The sequence below is a fragment of the Manihot esculenta genome, chromosome 17 (assembly GCF_001659605.2).
Source record: "Manihot esculenta cultivar AM560-2 chromosome 17, M.esculenta_v8, whole genome shotgun sequence".
Taxonomy (NCBI): Eukaryota; Viridiplantae; Streptophyta; class Magnoliopsida; order Malpighiales; family Euphorbiaceae; genus Manihot; species Manihot esculenta.
In genome coordinates this window covers 2,930,198-2,947,296 of record NC_035177.2, presented here as the reverse complement: position 1 = coordinate 2,947,296, position 17,099 = coordinate 2,930,198, and the positions used below count along the sequence as shown (strand labels likewise).

The following is a 17,099-nucleotide window of genomic DNA, read 5'->3' as shown; positions in this document are numbered from 1 at the left end:
TTTTTCTTAAAAAAAGTAAAATAAGGCTATTAACTATTAGGATTGAGAGTATGTGCCATGCTTTTTTCAGCCTAATAGTTTTATTAGAGTTTGTAATAATAGTTTAAGGATAATTTTAAATTGAAAAATAAAATTAATAATTTTAGTTTTGTTGTATAGTTGAAGAGTAAATTTAGGTTTTTAGCCTTTTATTTATATTACAATATCAAACATCTATTTTTACATTTTTAACACCCTCATTGTGTAAGTATTTTATTAAACAAGAGAATTTATTTTAAAAAATTTTTTAATTAAATTCTTGTAAAATTTTTAATTATTAATTCAATTATTAGAATTTTTTTTAAATTAAATTTTTGTAAAATTTTTAATTATTTATTCAATTATTAATTTAAAAATGTAAAAGAATTTGATTAATTACATTTTTTTTTCGATTCAATTCAGTGTACTAAATGCTCAATCTTAAAAAGATGGATAAATGCCTAGGTATATGAAAAGGCAAATCATGCAATTCTCTTAAACCTATTGGAGTGCATGGAACATCCATGAGCACATAAAAAGATAACATGAATAAATCGAACCAAATTTACACAACTAAAACCAACATATCAGTGAATGGTATTTTTTTTTTCCCCAAGTCTCACTCCATTGTAGAACATACATCAGTGTTATTATTTATTAATCAAATGAAATACTACCCTAGTGTTTGGCAATTAGGAGAAGAGCAGAGATCTGCATTAAAAAAATGAAAATAATAAGTAAAACCTCAGTCAAAATGTAAATAATTCATTAACATATATATAACTACAACCAGCTCTTTTAATAATTTCATATAGCAGTCGACAAGACTTAAATTGCAAAAATTTAAAATGGTGATCTCAAAGTTAGTAAGCTTTGCTATGTGTATAAAATCAAGTATATGCAGCATAACATCAACGAAGTTATATAATATCAATTACATCAAAACTGAGTTTTCAATTGAATAGTAGAAGCAAATTGATTTTGGTTAATGTGAATCACAGAATTGCCCTTGTATTCATATATAGGAAAGTGGATACACGTACGAGTAAGTAATATTCGGTTCAAATAGAAATAATCGAATTAATTTAAAAATTCAGTTTAATTTTATATTTTTTTCAATTTATTTTTATATTATTTTCGGTTTGGTTCAACGTGAATTATAAAAGAAATTGGTTATTTCAATTCAGTTAGATCATAAAAAATTCAGCAAAATAAATTGAACTGATTAATTAACAATATTATATTATTTTTATAATATACGGAGATTATAACCTAATCAAAATTAAAATATTTTAATTAAATTTTAAAATATTAAAAATAAAGTGTAAAAAAAATAAAAAATTGATTAAATCCAATATAATCAAATCAAATTAAACCAGTTTGATTCGATTAATAATTAAATTTCAATTTTCGATTTAATTCAATTTTTTTGATGGAACCTACAGAATGCAAAGAAAATCTGCTGATCTTTGTAACCTAAAAGTATGTAATGGCAATAACTGCATATTTGTGATATTTTATTCTTAGTTTGTACATACTGCTCTTTTCCTTTTAGTAAAAGGTAATACTGTTAAGGAAGAATATATATATCCCATCTCTGATACCAGAAGGATAGAAGAAAATTACCAGTACCAAAATAAAAATAAATAAACAATCTAGCAAATCGTTTGAAGACACTTACCAAAAACAATTTCTCATTGAATGGTTAAGCTGAAGGTATCCCAAAACGGCTTCGGATAATACCAATTGCTTTCTCGTGTGATTTTAAAAGTTCCGGAATCGATGTTTTACACACTGGAAAATAAATAAAAGCAGTTTAAGAAAGATAATATGTGATGTAATGCTGAAGTTTTTTTGTTTTTTCTTTGATTTCTCCAATTGATCTGCACATTTTATTTCACTAAATCATAGATTATGGTACTGAGTCTCCTGACTTGGTACTAGATCCATAAAAAAATAAAAAAATAAATAAAAATAGTACTAAATCATAACAAAACCAACGAGAAAGGTCTTACGCCCATAATTTTGATGAACTTGAAGGATTAAAATATAATGCATTCATGCATGAGAGTGGATTTAACACATATGCACCAGGCAAACGGCTCTAATTACCTAATTACAGTCTGATACCATACTAATTACGTAAGGTCAAATCGAGTTCAGTTCAAATTATTATGCTATGCTATTTTCATTAAGGCGAGGTTAATTTTTCACCTTTTGTTTTAGATATCAATTTCAAATCCAAAGTAAATTTATAGCAACTCAAATTCTAAAACTTCAGAACTACAGATTGTCTAACATGCTGACTTGAAAAATCAACAAAAATAAGACACAGATATACCACGGGTTGCAGTGGCTTGTGCATCAGCAATGAGCTCTTCATATGATTCCTGAGAGAGAGAGAGAGAGAGAGAGAGAGAGAGAGAGATCAGATCATGCAATTGGAATGGCAGAAGTACCGAGGTGCAAAATCAGTTTCCATATAGTTCACAACTAATGATGAAAAGATTTCTTACCTTCATTGCTTCGCAGCTTTCATTGATATCTTTGGACATCTTTTTGAAATCCTTATCTGCTTCATCCATCACCTGCTGACATATCTGTGACTGCATCTGAATTGCAAAAAGAATCAACAGTAGTTTCTGAACTAGTTAGAAAGACGAGCTAACATTTATTTTGATCATAAAAAACAAATCAAGATTTAACAAATTATTGGTATTCCATCTAATCAAATTAAGAAGAGTGTAAAAAAGTTAGCGTTCTCTATAAATGCAGATCCCATCTGAAACTGAGTCTAAAATCAGGTCTGAGTAAGTGTTGATACACAAATTTTTTGGTGAAGTTTCAGATGATTATGTTCAGGAGACTAGTCTCCAAAACTTAGCATGTAAGACATGCATATGCGAGCATGTGAAGCCATCCCTAGGACCAGTTACGTGAAAATCCAATTCTTTCACTAAAAGGTAGGAAGGATTATCGTAGAAAAAATCACTACGAAGATTCGAGAATTCGAGCTGAATCAAACTTCAATACCACATGTGACAGCCCCTTATTATTAGATTCTCTCTTTTATTTAGAAGATATATGCCAGTTAATTTCTACTAAAGGCTTCAATGGCCTGAATAGTCCCAAAACAAAAGCACGTACCAAATACAGAGGCTAATACCAGAAATTAGAATAAAAGCTCTTCTGTGATCGATGGAGGTGGAATTTAATTGATTGTGACTATCCATTTGATTTCTCAGGAACCAAACATGATTGAGAGAGAGAGAGAGAGAAGAAGAAGACCTTGAAGCGTTTGTGGAGACGAGACTGAAAAGCTTCTAGATCTTTGATAATCTCAGAGTGAGAGTGATCGATGAGATCGGACTTGAGATGTTGGAAGCGAGAAGACGCCAAATCTTTCAGATCGGAGATGGAGGCTAGGGAATTTTGAGGCTTAGATCTTAAGACCGAAGTAGTTGTTGGCTTCTTTTTGCTGTTTCTGTTCTCCAGAATGATCGATTTAGGAGTTGTAGAAGAAGGGGATGAAACTTGCAATGTCGATTTGCGACTTGCTTTCTTCTTCATTTTCTCTCTCCGTGAGTTTGTTCCTCAGACGCTTTGCCTCTTCAGTGGCGGGAATTTTCGGATCATGGGATTTAAAAGGATGTAAAACAATTTACTTACTGAAAATTATCAATTTAGCTTATCTTTTATTTTTTTGTATATATATAAATTAGTCAAAACATTTTAATTTAAGTTTAGTTAGAGATAAGTTTGACTTACATTTCTTGATTTTCTTAATTTAGTCTTTAAAAAAAAAGTCTAAAGTCTTATTTTAAGTTAAATTTTTTGATTTAACTAAAGATTAAGAAGTTTAATTTTTTTTCAAATGATGATATTGAGATTAAATGAAACTTTTATTGTTAATTTAAATAAAAAATTAGAATTGATTATTAGGATATAATTTGACGATATGATAGATGATAGACTAAACAACTTAGCGATCTAGTGAGGTGATAACCTTACGATTTAATGGATGATCAGAGCTAAAATTACTTAATAATACAGTGGACGATCAGACGATGATCTGGTGACCTAATAGATGATTAAACGAGATATAAATTTGACCATTTGGAGGACGAGCATGTGAATAGATGAGGAAAGTTTTTTTTTTTTTTCATTAATTAATTAACTAACATTTCCTTCATCAACTTCATGTAGACAGTTAAATCTCCCCCTGGCCTAACGATGGAAAGCCTTTCTCCAATCAGTTGTGGTTTTCATAATTGCAACTAATTTAACATAGTATCTATATCCACCCCTTGGATTATACTGTCTGTTGTTTGGGTCACAATATTTATGGCTTGACAAATGGGTTTATGACTTCTACGTGAGAGATGAATCTTATTCTTGTATGATATTTTTGGCAGATCTTCCAATAAACAAGAGGGAGGAGGTTTGGGTGTCCTTCACCGAGGTGTCTTTCATAAGGTTTTATAATAACTTTTTAATGTAATAATAAAAATATAAAAATATTTTAATTAATTAAGTCAAAGTTAAGATATGTGATAGCAATTTGCCCAATTTTTTTATTGCACGGGAAAAAGATTTGAGCTATTTTGTATTTAGGCCTTCGTTTGGTTTGGGTTGAAGGCTGTGATCAAACTGCGACGTAGTTTTGAAGCAGGAGAAAGCCAACTCGGAGCTTGCCCAAAAGCGACAGTCTCGAGGTAAAATCTCCTTCATTTGCAACCGCATACAGCCACACACTCTCCTTTGTGGACTGAGCTTTCCCTCACCGATCCTCTCTTGAAAGTCCGAAGAATACTCGTCGCAAATCAGTCCCCAGGTCTCTCTCTCTCTCTCTCTCTCTCGTTTTAGATTGAAGCAGCATACACGAACTCTGAATGCTTCTTAATCGTACGCAATGAAGAAGCAAATGGTGCATTACATTTTATAGTACATGCAAAGAATAAAACATCCATTGACTAAACGGTGCCTTCATTCCATCAAATTATCTAGAAAATTCTCTTTCTTGTTAATACCCATTTGATTTTTCAATTCAAAGTCCTCAGTCCTCATTTACAGTAGTTCATCGTCTCTTTAAGATATTTTCTCCAGAAAATTGCTTAAATGTGATAAGTTTGCCAAATAATTTGATAAATTATGTGATGGTGTTATGGTTATATTACTAAATTCAACTTCTTTTGATCTTAGGTCCCAATGATTATAAAAGGGTTGTTCAGAAGATATGAAAGATGGAATCCTGTACATCCTACTTTTGGATCCTTTTGGGGTATGGGACTAGGTATTGGCTGCGGTGTTGGATGGGGTCCTGGATTTGGTCCTGAAGTTATTGGTTATGTTGGTGCTGGCTGTGGTGTTGGATTTAGTGTGGGCATCACTCTGGCTGGTTTTGGCATTGGGCTTCCTGCTAATTATATCTTTCAAGTTCCATATAATGGTACCTTCTTCTTTATTTTATTTTGATGTTTTACTTCAACTGTATGATTCAGTCTTGGGGGGGAAATGATTGGTTTAGCTGGCCTAAACTGGTCTTTGATTAAGGGAAGAAATGTAGCTCATCACATGAAAGGCATTCACTGCTTTTCTTATGGGTTGAAGTTCCATATATTTTCATGTTTGCTTCTTGCAATTGTTTATATATTCATGTGATTCACTGGAGCTTTGACTCTTAAAAATTAATGCATTCTTTGTCCAGCTATTGTGGCAACAAGACGAAGGGCACTGACGTTTTTCCAGTCTGGTGGTCTTCTTTCTGGAAAAGATGTTTCTGGGGATGAATGGAATAGTTTTGCACCTGATATTTCTGTTTTCCAAAGAGAAGCCAGCAGAAGATTATTTGCCTTTAACAAAAATATTTTCTTGGATAAAGGGATTGACTTATTTGATATGAAGAGCAAGCTGTCTGTACATGCCAGATCATTTTCTAAAGATTTAGAGACATTTTCTACTTGCTTCTTCCACCCTCGCAAAGGTATGTTAACGTTGCTACTTGCTTAGAAATATTTGATTTTTGCTTAAACTGGATGTGATAGGCCCATGTCTGATCTGTTCTTCTCATTTTCTCTTCATTGTTTGTCGCCTTATGTTTTTCTCATCCTAGTATATATTTAACTGCATGTGCTTTGTTTTAATGTGATATTGAAACAGCACTTTCTGCAAACTTTTTGTTTGCCAAATTGTCTTAGAGCTGCTAAAACTGATGCTGGTATCATCTTCTTTGAAATATTGAGATGAATGGATATATTGTGTTTCCCAATAGTACTAACTGGAATATACATAATTAAAGAAAAATTATCAAGGTGGAGTAATGAGCAGGGTAGCCCCCCCCCCAAAAAAAAAAAAAACCTAAGCAGTTTAGCATTTCATAGTATTTGATGGACGTAAAAAAGGGTGTGCTTCAGTGTAAGACTACATGCACAACTCAGCATTAGAGAGCAATCACTTTGCTCTTTAGAAGAGAGCCATTCATATGTTGTATAGTGGCATACTTTGCTGCAATACAGTGTCTCACCACTTGCTTCCACAATCGTGTTGTATATTAAAATTATTAAACCTGCCTTTGGCAACAATACACCAATTTTAGTTTTAAAGTACTTGGTATTTTCTCAAAGTTTTGAAGCATTGGAAATGCAAAAGGCTATAATTTTCATATTTCAGGAAATATACATAGACCATTCTAGGATGCTTATCCATGAATGTCAACTTCCCTAAATAACTATCCTCAGACGTGTGCAAGAACAAACCTGCTTAGCAATTATGATCCATTTTTTTGGTTCTATGATCAGTTATACTAATGTAGTAGGACAGCTTGCAAAATTTCAGTTTAGTTCTGGTTTTTGGATTAATTTCAGCACTAGAAAGGTGGGTTTTATGTGGCAACTTGTGTTGGGGAAGTTGGATGGTTAGGGATCACATGTGAACAAGAGAATACGAGAATATGGAAAGCATAGTAAGATTCTTAATTTCCCACTTAGAATTCTTCAAGTCATCATTAATATAGACACTGTACTTTGTCTGGGTCATTTTCCAAATTAAAACATTTTCAGGTCTACACCTTAATCATTTAATCTCCAAAGCAAAATAAATGGCCCAAATTTTTTCTTTTGATTATGATCTTTAATTTTGAGTCTTAATCTAGTTCAGCTTTAATTATAGTTATGATGCCAGCTTACTAGCTTCAATGGCTTTCATGCTTACAATCTTTGTGTTGAAAACAATTTCAATTTCCAATTTTGATCTTAGTTTCAACATTATTTTAATTTGAGCTTAGACTTTATAAATTATTCCAATTTCAAATTTTAATCTCAAATTTAATTTCAGAGTTTATTTTCAATCTCTAGCTTTAACCTTTAGTTAAAATTATTAATCATTATTTTAACATCATCTTAGCAATAATAAATAAATAATAAATGCAAATTAAAATTAAAATTTAAAAGAAGACAAAATTGTGTACATATTAATCCTAGCCCTGCAATTTTAGTACCTTTTAGATTAGAGATTTGTTAAAGTGAAAAAGACAAGAAATGTACGTTACAATCTCCATAATTCTTTTTTTGTAAGGATGCTTCTTCACCTATGGATTAAGAGGTACAAAAGCAAGTTATCCTAAATTAATCTCAACCTTTAATTTTTCTCTTTAAATCCTCACCATTAGATTTAGGGCTTTTATCTCTTATAGATACCTTTTTTTTTCTCTAGCGTTCAAGGGGAGAGCTTTCAAAATTCACCCAACGAAGTGGAGTGAATATTTCTTTCTTCCTAAACAATGTTACCTCAGGCTATACTCTTTTTCACCTTACCCAGAAACAGGAATCATTTTTCCTTAACCCTAGAACATTGTTACTTCATCCATGCTACATCCATTTGAAACCATTATCTTCCTTAGCTATCTCATTTGGAACTTCCTTTTTCACTCTAATAACCCAGCAGTAGAGTTCACCAGACGTGTCGGTCCCTGTAAACATGTCACCCGAGTCAAGACATCTAAGAAGGGGTATACTAATCCCTAAGGGACAATGGGGAGGCCAATCAAAGAATAATTTAAAGGATAATTTTGATAAGGCAGATCTGATAGCCAAAAAGCAAGATGAATAAAAGCAACTTATTACGAAAATGCCCATGGCGTCACACGGGGCAAAGGCGAGTATCCTCCAATCCACATTTCTAGATATTCATTCTATTCTACTAAAGTTTTATAAGGATCATTCGCTAAACCGAGAGTTAAAATCCACAAAAGAATATGCCTTTGCTGCTGAATAAGATAAGCAAAATAAGCATATTCATTATAAAGATTACAAGAAGATAAAAGGGACTTGAGTAAAGTCTCTATTACATCAGAACCTTAAAAAAATCTACTAACAGAACTCCATCCCATCCTATGGGAAGACACCATTTGAAAAGTCATATGAAGAGCTGTCTCTCCAACTACCTTTCTGGCCTTGCCTTCAGAATCAACCTTACATACTCCAACCCCTCTTCTTAGGGTCGCAATACATCGAGCTGGTTGCAACCTTCAATGAAGGCTAGTAGTATGATTGCACCTTCATGATGGTCCTAAGGATCGCGACACTTAAGAAGCATTATAGTCTAGCCGGATGCAACCTTCAACAGTATGAACATGCATCCACAAAAGCTCACTTTCAGCCGCGCTTCATAGACTATGATAATATCTTCCACACAGATCTAGTTATCCTCAAAAAGAAGAAAGAAAGTGCTCCATTCCATGTCTCTCGAAGATAGTAGTCGCAAAATACAAAAGAGAAAGGAGGGTTCTTATATAGTGGCGTAGCTGGTAAAGTCTTTAATATGGACCAAAGAAGAAGACCACCATTATGACCAAGGGAAGGCAAAACAATGCAAACAGTTAAATTGTGCCACGTGATCAAAAAGACAAAACATCACCTTCAAATTTGGAGAATCAAAGACCAGTGAGGGGACTTCTGATGATCTATAACAATTGCCAAAGGAAAACCGTGAGCTGTCACTACGAGATAGGATCACGTGACAAGTACTAGATACGTAGCACAGACGGTCCATCTCGAGGAAGGAGGATTCAAACACCACAGTGCCCGGATCATTATTCAGACTCGCTCGGACCATTATTCAGACTTGCCCGTTCCTGGCAAGGAGAGTCTTAGCGCTAAAGTTATTGTTAATGAGTACAGTCGAGAGTACCTCCATTACATCGGTAATCACGGAATTACCAACCTGTTAGCCGGCAATAGTCCTTATCGAGCAACCAGCCACATCGTTGCTGGATTATCAGGAGATACTATATTTATCTCCACTTTCTTACAGTATAAAAGAAGAAGAATCATATAAAAAAAGGTACGCTGTTCTCCAACACTAAAACTCCAAGCAATTCTTTGCATTCTCTCTATTCGTCAATATACTCAACAACATCACATATACTTTGTAAAACTAATTTATTATTCATTTTTATGTGCAACCATTTATAGAATTATTTGTATCCTTATTTTATTATTAAATATCATATTTTTAAAAATATTTTACTACTTATTTTTATACAAACAGTTTTAAGAAAACAATTTTTAAGAAGCAAATAACAAAATTTAAAAACTGTTAATTTTTAAGAAGCAAATAACAAAATTTAAAAAATGTTTTTAGTATTAGAAAAAACAAATAAACAGATACCCTACAATGTTACCAAACGCACCCTAAATTAACTACAAAAAATTGCAATTAAATTAAAGTGAGATGATCAATATGGGAAGATTCTCGTTAAGGGCATAATTTTGATTCAGTCAAATGATTTACCACAAATTCAAAGATAAATTTAAACTCTTTTCGATATATCAATTATATGTATCGAAGATGCTTCAGAGTCATTCCTTAGTTTTTAAACTAGCCAAGAGACTCTCGTTAACTAATCTTAGCTTTTAGACAACCATAGAGATACTTCTAAAATTTAATCTAATCGTTATATTAAGAATTATAAATACCTAATTTTAAAGACACTCGATTCATTTAAAGTAAGATTATACCATTTTTTAGGAAGGACTTATTCAATTTAATTTACCATTTTAAATTTAATTAAATAATTACGGATTTAATTAAACTAAATGGCAATACATTATTCTATCAATTGAGCAGTGGCGTCTTAATGCAACAACTAATATAACAATAATAATTAATAGACACAAGAATAATATAAATATTAAAAATGATAAAAACAATTAGATCTCACAGCTAATTAGACTGAAACATGGATGATCTCTCAATTAAAAAGAAGAGTTTAGCTACTCAGCTGAAACGCCACAATAGAGAGAGTTTTCAGCCTTCAAGATTGCCTAAGAACAAAATATTGTGGCTGCCACAAAATACAATTCTTAAGTACTGCTAAAATTAATGTCTAACCTAATTACTAGAAGTTTACATTGAATAGGTTTTAGAAATGTTTCTGTTATTTTATTCTAAGATTTAGGATATCAAGACATACCATTACTTTCTGATGTTGTAACTTGGTAATTAACATAAAAAAATTTCATACTCTTAATGTAATATACTCCCTGAGTAAAAGTTTAGTATGTAGGTGATGTGCCTGAAACAGTCTCTTCTCTAGTAGTCTAGTTTTTTTTTTTTTTTGTGAACTTGATGGAGCTCTAAACATCATTTGTCTTCATTGAAAATATATACACACACACATACATACATATTCATATTAAATCCTAGTTTTACTGTGATTTCCTTTCCCTTGGTGCACCTTTAGTTTCCTTGCTTCTGTCTATTAAGCAAATGGAAATTTCTTTTTTTCCCTCTTGCTGATCAGTTAAATAATGGAAATGGATATAATATGTATTCTCTTCAATGCAGGTCCAAAAGATTGATGTCCAAGATGGATAATACAAAGTGTAAGCACTATACAGATGTTAGCTCCATGATACTCATTATTCTTCTACAAATGGTCTATTGCGATTATCCATCTTCAGAAATATATTTGCCACGTGGATGAAAGGTTTTTGTTTTTGCCTCCTTTGCCTTCTTCAACTTGACTAATCCTTATGCAATCTAATTACGGTCCGCAACAGCCAAACGTAATATTTTCAACTTTTTGTATTGAATTCTAATTTTGAATCCTATATGTGTCTGCAATCCTTTCAATTTTTTTGGGTTACTATGATCTGTTTGACCCTTGAGGAAAATAAAGGAGGCTGTAAATTCTGACAGTATTCTGATTCAGTTTGGATGCTATTATCTCTCGGTGATTGAAAAAAGAAAAACGTGGAGTCTGCTTAAGAAAAACCTTGTCAGTCATCACTGGCCAGATTAGTTCTGCAACTCTCTTGTATGATGAAATTGGACAAGCATTAAAATGAATATAATCTTCTGGCTGCTGTTTGTTTCTAAGCAAGCTGACCATGTTATAGTTCAGAGGAGCAGGTTTGTGGTGGCATCAAAATGTGAAATTTGGTTTCACATACCTTGAAAACTAAAGTTGGTGGGAATTATTATCCTAATGTGGTTGTAAATAATTTCTCTCAAATGAATTACTGATTTATTGTTATTTGTGTCATGATATCATATTTGACTAGTGAGGTACTTGGAGAAACTGGAGAATCAAAATCTACTCGCTCGGCTAATTTTTCCAGGTTTCTGGTGCATTGAAAAAGTACTATCGTGTATGAGAAAAAAAAACTATTGCTTTTGCTATGCCCATTGCGCTGAACGCTTATTTACTGAAGCTAGTGGCAACGAGTGGTGTGGAGTGCTTGTGCTGTGGGGTGGCAGCGGCTTCTGCAGATGGCAAGGGCTGTGTTGGCGGCGACAAGGGATGTCAATGTGGGTTTTGAAGGTTGTTAATGGAGGTATTTCTTTTTAGAAAAAGTATGGATTCCTTTAATTTGCATGGATATTCTCAAGTCTTTATACATTAAATTTCTATTTGTTTCCAAAAAATAATTGTAGAAAATATATTATATAAAAAACATTTTGTGCGAAAAATATTTTCAAAGAGATTATTTATTTTTTATTATTTAATTTTAATTTAAAAAATAAAATATATTAATAAATTTATATGTGGAAGTGTTAATAAAATTTTCAAAACACGGAAAATGATTTAATTTTTTATTAGACTAGAAAAAAAAATATTTTTTTTAAAATTTTTTTAGTGAAACAAATGGAGGCTAAATTATTGTAAATATCTTATAGAAAATACTTCTAAATAGAAGTTGAGAAGCAGTCTTCATAGGGTTTGTAAGGGGCAAAGTACATTTGCATGAAGGACTTTTGTTTAAGGTGTTGGCGTCCATAGTTGTCAATTATGAGAAAATTTTATAAGACATCTTATGTTCCCTCTACAATTGACGAAAGATGCTCTTCCCCAACCTACAAAGGATAATATTTGCTAGAGTTTTGTTACTTCCAGAGCTTTTTGGATAGCCATAGGATCAAAATATACACTGAAAAAAAAAAAATAAAAAACTACTGCAACAAAGCCCACTCAGCGTAGAGTAGAGAAAATAATTTGAACATTTAAGCTTGCATTGACATTGCTCACAAATGGGCTCTAGCATCCTACATACATTGTATCAAGCTTGTAGCATTAAAAACAAAGAAGTCTAATCCTCAGAAAGCCCAACCCGAATCGAAAATCAGTCCGACCTAGAATTTCACCCTAACCAAGTACAGCGGCAAGAACGATCCACTGTTGATTCACTCCATTGATTGCACTGCCTGACACCACTGATGAAAGCAATAACAACCAAAGCAAATCTGCTATCGCCAATCGCACCACACAACATAACCAGAGAAAGCAAGGACAAATTGACCCACCATCGAAACCAAGCCGAAAGTCAGGAGTCTGAAAAAAGCAAATGATCGCCCACCCTAACAACAACCAAGCCATTAAAATAAGGATCCCAAAAACGTGCCATAACCATTGGAAAGAAGGTTGGTCTTTTAGTATTTATAGTCTAGTATACCAAAGAGCCAGTTTAAGGAGTAATCACGGTACTTCGGCACTGATAACCAAGCAAGACGGACGACATACTCGATATTATCAAAACTTTTACTATTGTTCTCTCTATTTTCTCTTTCTCATTTCAAAATTGTGTAGTACTCGTCATTATCAAAATTTTCACTATTGTTTTTTCTTTGTTTTATCTCTTTGACAATTCTCTCTGCAGTATTCATTTTAAATTTTATATAATTGTAATGTGATTTATTAAATTTTGTATTGAAATAGCCTTAATATTTAGGCTTAAGATTATTAAAGATAAATTATGCATTGTTTTTGTAAGAAAACAATGAAATACAGCTGGTTTTAAAATAGTTTTTGCCCTTGTCCGAAGAATCTAAAGTGAAAGTTATTTTTTAAAAATATTTAAAATGCAATTTTTTTATTATTCCAGGGCTTTGTTAAGCATCTTGGGTCCATGCGGTGAGGTCTTTATTTATTTTTACTTTTTTTTTTCTCCTTTCAAAACTGTGGGCTTAGTTTCACGTTAATATCCAATAATTCCATAAGAGTGAACTTCCACTTTTCTTTATGAATTCAAAAATTGTTTTAGTGTAAATTTACAAAAACTAGATTTAGTAAGAGTAGAATTAGATTTAACCATTAAGTGTGAATTTTGATTGAATACTTCAATTCAACTCAAAATAATTTATAATAATTTCATAATTTGATTATTTTTGTTCAAAAAATTAAATTTAAGTTAACAGTAAAATTAAAAGTTCAATTGAGTGTTAATTAAATTGAAAATTAATTTTAATTACTGCGAAATGACTGGACCTACTATCTTTCATCACGTCACATCATCGGGCTGGATTTCTCCCTACTGGATCCGGGCTCACAGGTGACTGGATCAGGGCATGAGATGTTAGGCAGATCGACCTAAGGAATTTGTTTTCTCGAACCTGATCTAGACTAAGGTGGATGAGACTCAGCGGTCACCACATATGATCATTTATATTTCGACCCTTATCCTCTTAATTTGTACCCATACTCATTGGCTTTGATTCTAAAAGACAATTACCATTACATGCATAGGTTTTTTTTTTCAAACTAAAAGAAAAATCATTCAATCAACAATAATTCTAATATGTTGAAAATTCAAGAAAGACATCATATAAAAAAGACAACAAATACTCATCCAATTCTTCAAGAAAAAAAAAAAAAAACTCATAGCAACTCTCTTGATTGGTTGGGTCCATAACCACTAGGTCAATAGAGCAAATAGGAATTCAAATATGCAATGATTTGGGTAGCAAAGATCTTGTGGGAATGGGAATGGGAATGGGATGCCCACTAAGTGGCCAAGTGGTATAATAATAACTATGCCAATTTTAGCATCTAAAATTGGAGAATTCTTATATTCATGAAGGGTAGGGATCTAAAATTGGGATTTAATTTTGATTTTGTGGGTATTGGATAACAAAACATATAACTTTCTCACTTTGTTGCTTTGTTTCCCATTTTAGAAGCATTCTCAAATTACCTTCCAAGCTTATCATTTATTATTAATTTTATGTTATTTTACTTTATTTCTTTTTATAAAATATAAATTTTCAATAATTATTTTTAATAAATAAAATTTGTTTTCCATAATTAATAAATATTATATTATTTAAAATCAAATTTTATTATTTAATTAACCACTTATTAAATGTATCTTAAATATTGTATTAAATATTTTGAAATATGATATAAATAATTTTATAAATCATTGCACCTAAAAGTGAATATTAATTTGTTTTACAAAATATATCACATTATAATAAAAAAAATTATTATTTAGTTCTATAGTATTGTATAAGAAAACTCATTAATTAATTTATCGATTTTAAAAATATATTAAAATATTTTTAAAATTTTAAAAAGAATGCTAGTCAATCTTTCAATTAATTTTAGCCGTTAAGTGTTGTAAAAAATAAAAATTACTATTTAGCCCCTATATTATATGAAAACTCACTAATTAATCGTTTAATTTTGAAAACTATATTAAAATATCCCTGAATTTAAAAAAAAAAATAATTCCTCCATTAATTTTAACTATAAAGTGTTGCAAATAAGTGTAAAATCCGCTCAATATAAAGGGACTAATTAGTAAACATTTTTATAAAAGTGAGAAATATTTTAATGTATTTTTAAAAATTGAGGGACCAACTAAAAATTTTTTTCATATCACATGGATTAAATAGTAAATTTTCTTTGCAAAAAGTTTAAAATACTCTTAATACGAAGAGAATAATTAATATATAATTTTTACAAAATTAAGAGACCACCTAATGAGTTTTTTCATATTATATATTATAGGGATTAAATAATAAAATATTTAAAAGATTAATATAAATACTAATTAATAGATTTGTTAAAATCTCAAGATTTTTTAATATATTTTTCAAAATCAAAAAGTTAATTAATAAATTTTTTTTATAATGTAATGACCAAATAGTAAAATTTTCTTATAATAATAAAATAAAAATATATTTTATAAATTAATTGAATGAATATTATTTAAAGAAATGAATTTGATTGATGAAGATAATATAAGCTCCTCAATGAGTTATGGGCATAACTGTCTATCGATTCCTTTTCTCTCAATATGAATATTTTATCTGTTCTCAAAGGAAATAGATATGCTCTCTTAAGAAAGATGATATGCTCTCTCTCTAAAGAAAATGCTATCGATTATCAAAATAGTTTTGAAAGAATAAAAATTTTTCTTTATAATTATTTTTTTTATTGGACTATTTTCTGTGAATGTCTGGACTATTTTCTATAAGTTTGGTTCATTAAATTTTTTTGAGTTCATATCAAACTCGAGTTTTACTTATTTTGAACTTGAGTTGAGTATTAATAAGTTCAAATTTGGCTTATTTAGCAAATAAGTTTAGACAAGTCGGCTTTTATCGAGGTTTATCTAGAATAGTTCATAAAAAATTTGTTGGACCTAAATGTTGTAATCCTTATTTTGATGATAAATAAATAATTGGTGTGCTTCAAAAGTATTTGTGTTGAACTTGTAGGTCCCTTATTAAAATGAATGAAATCGCTTCAGACTCAAAAGTGAAAAGTGCAAATTTTGAGAGCATATTACAAGAAAGGGATCAAAATGAATTTTCTCTTTGCATTGTCAACTTATACATTGTGAATTTCAATTAATTAATTGTGATGGCTCAAGTTTTCTTTTAACCCTAAAAGATTATAAATATGGCCAAGTCTTAAGTAATTGACTTTAAGGGACCAAAATGACATTTTTCAAAAGGAGTGATTTTGAAATTATTTTTTATCAAAATAAAAGATCCAAAAATATAGGTTGCAAAAATTCAAACGGATTGAAAATTGGAGTTTTATAGCCTAAGTTATGGTTTTTCAAAGATGCCCCCTAAAGTTAAACTTTCGGCTTCGAAAGTGAAGGACAGAGGCAAAAGTCCAATATGTTCGGCCGCCGAACATTGACTTTAGACCGTCGAAAGTCTGTTTTCAATATGCCTCCTAAAATTAAACTTTCGGCTTCCTAAAGTTAAACTTTCGGCTTCCGAAAGTGAGGCACAGAGGCAAAAGTCCATAATATTCGGCCGCTGAACATAAACTTTAGGCCGTCGAAAGTTAGTTTTCAATATGCCCCCTAAAGTGAACTTTCGGCTTCCGAAAGTGAGGGACAGAAGCAAAAGTCCATAATGTTCGGCCGCCGAAAATGGACTTTAGGCCACCAAAAGTTGGTTTTCAATATGTCCCCTAAAGTGAACTTTCAGCTTCCGAAGGAGAAGGGACAGAGGCAAAAGTCTATTATGTTAGGCCGCCGAAAGTGGACTTTAGGCCGCCGAAAGTCTAGTTTCAAATAAGATGTTCTTCACCTCTGTAATACCCGGCTAGACTCCGGGGTCGGAATTTCAACCTTCCGATGGAATTTCCGTTAGGATCCAGAATCTCGGATGCCGGAACCTCTTAGAAGGGTAAAATATGTTTTTATAAAATGATTTTCATGGTTTTATTGTTTGATTTTGAATTAAAGTTTTAAAAGAAAAGAAAATGTTTTTTTTGGAGGAAATCTAGGTTCGGCCGCCGAACATGGTGCTGCAGCAGAATCTCTCCTTTCGGCCCC

The 17,099-nt window shown here is 31.4% G+C and overlaps 2 protein-coding genes across 3 annotated transcripts; one reads left to right on the top strand and one right to left on the bottom strand.

The window, feature by feature from the left end:
• Window positions 1–526: 526 nt before the first annotated feature.
• On the bottom strand, window positions 527–3,645 carry LOC110604365. The gene is made up of 5 exons (XM_021742498.2): window positions 3,307–3,645; window positions 2,535–2,630; window positions 2,360–2,408; window positions 1,700–1,812; window positions 527–729 (listed from the first exon to the last, which is right to left on the bottom strand). The coding sequence occupies exons 1-4, from the start codon at window positions 3,586–3,588 to the stop codon at window positions 1,724–1,726; spliced, it is 516 nt and encodes a 171-aa protein (XP_021598190.1). The 5' UTR covers window positions 3,589–3,645; the 3' UTR covers window positions 527–729; window positions 1,700–1,723.
• A 1,003-nt stretch (window positions 3,646–4,648) lies between these two features.
• LOC110604608 (cadmium-induced protein AS8) lies at window positions 4,649–12,476 on the top strand. 2 transcript variants are annotated; one of them, XM_021742850.2, is made up of 4 exons: window positions 4,649–4,945; window positions 5,221–5,467; window positions 5,726–6,001; window positions 10,864–12,476. In XM_021742850.2, the coding sequence occupies exons 1-4, from the start codon at window positions 4,931–4,933 to the stop codon at window positions 10,875–10,877; spliced, it is 552 nt and encodes a 183-aa protein (XP_021598542.1). In that variant the 5' UTR covers window positions 4,649–4,930; the 3' UTR covers window positions 10,878–12,476. The 2 variants fall into 2 exon arrangements, with proteins under 2 accessions (XP_021598542.1, XP_021598543.1); XM_021742851.2 differs by having other exon boundaries at window positions 4,652–4,852.
• The last annotated feature ends 4,623 nt before the right edge of the window (window positions 12,477–17,099 follow it).

Coding starts and splice junctions, on each gene's coding strand:
- LOC110604608 (XM_021742850.2), top strand. Junction 5,468..5,725: donor CTTTCAAGTTCCATATAATG/GTACCTTCTTCT, acceptor TTCTTTGTCCAG/CTATTGTGGCAACAAGACGA.
- LOC110604365 (XM_021742498.2), bottom strand. CDS start 3,588: ATGAAGAAGAAAGCAAGTCGCAAATCGACATTGCAAGTTTCATCCCCT. Junction 2,409..2,534: donor AAAGCTGCGAAGCAATGAAG/GTAAGAAATCTT, acceptor TCTCTCTCTCAG/GAATCATATGAAGAGCTCAT. Junction 1,813..2,359: donor ACAAGCCACTGCAACCCGTG/GTATATCTGTGT, acceptor TTTATTTTCCAG/TGTGTAAAACATCGATTCCG.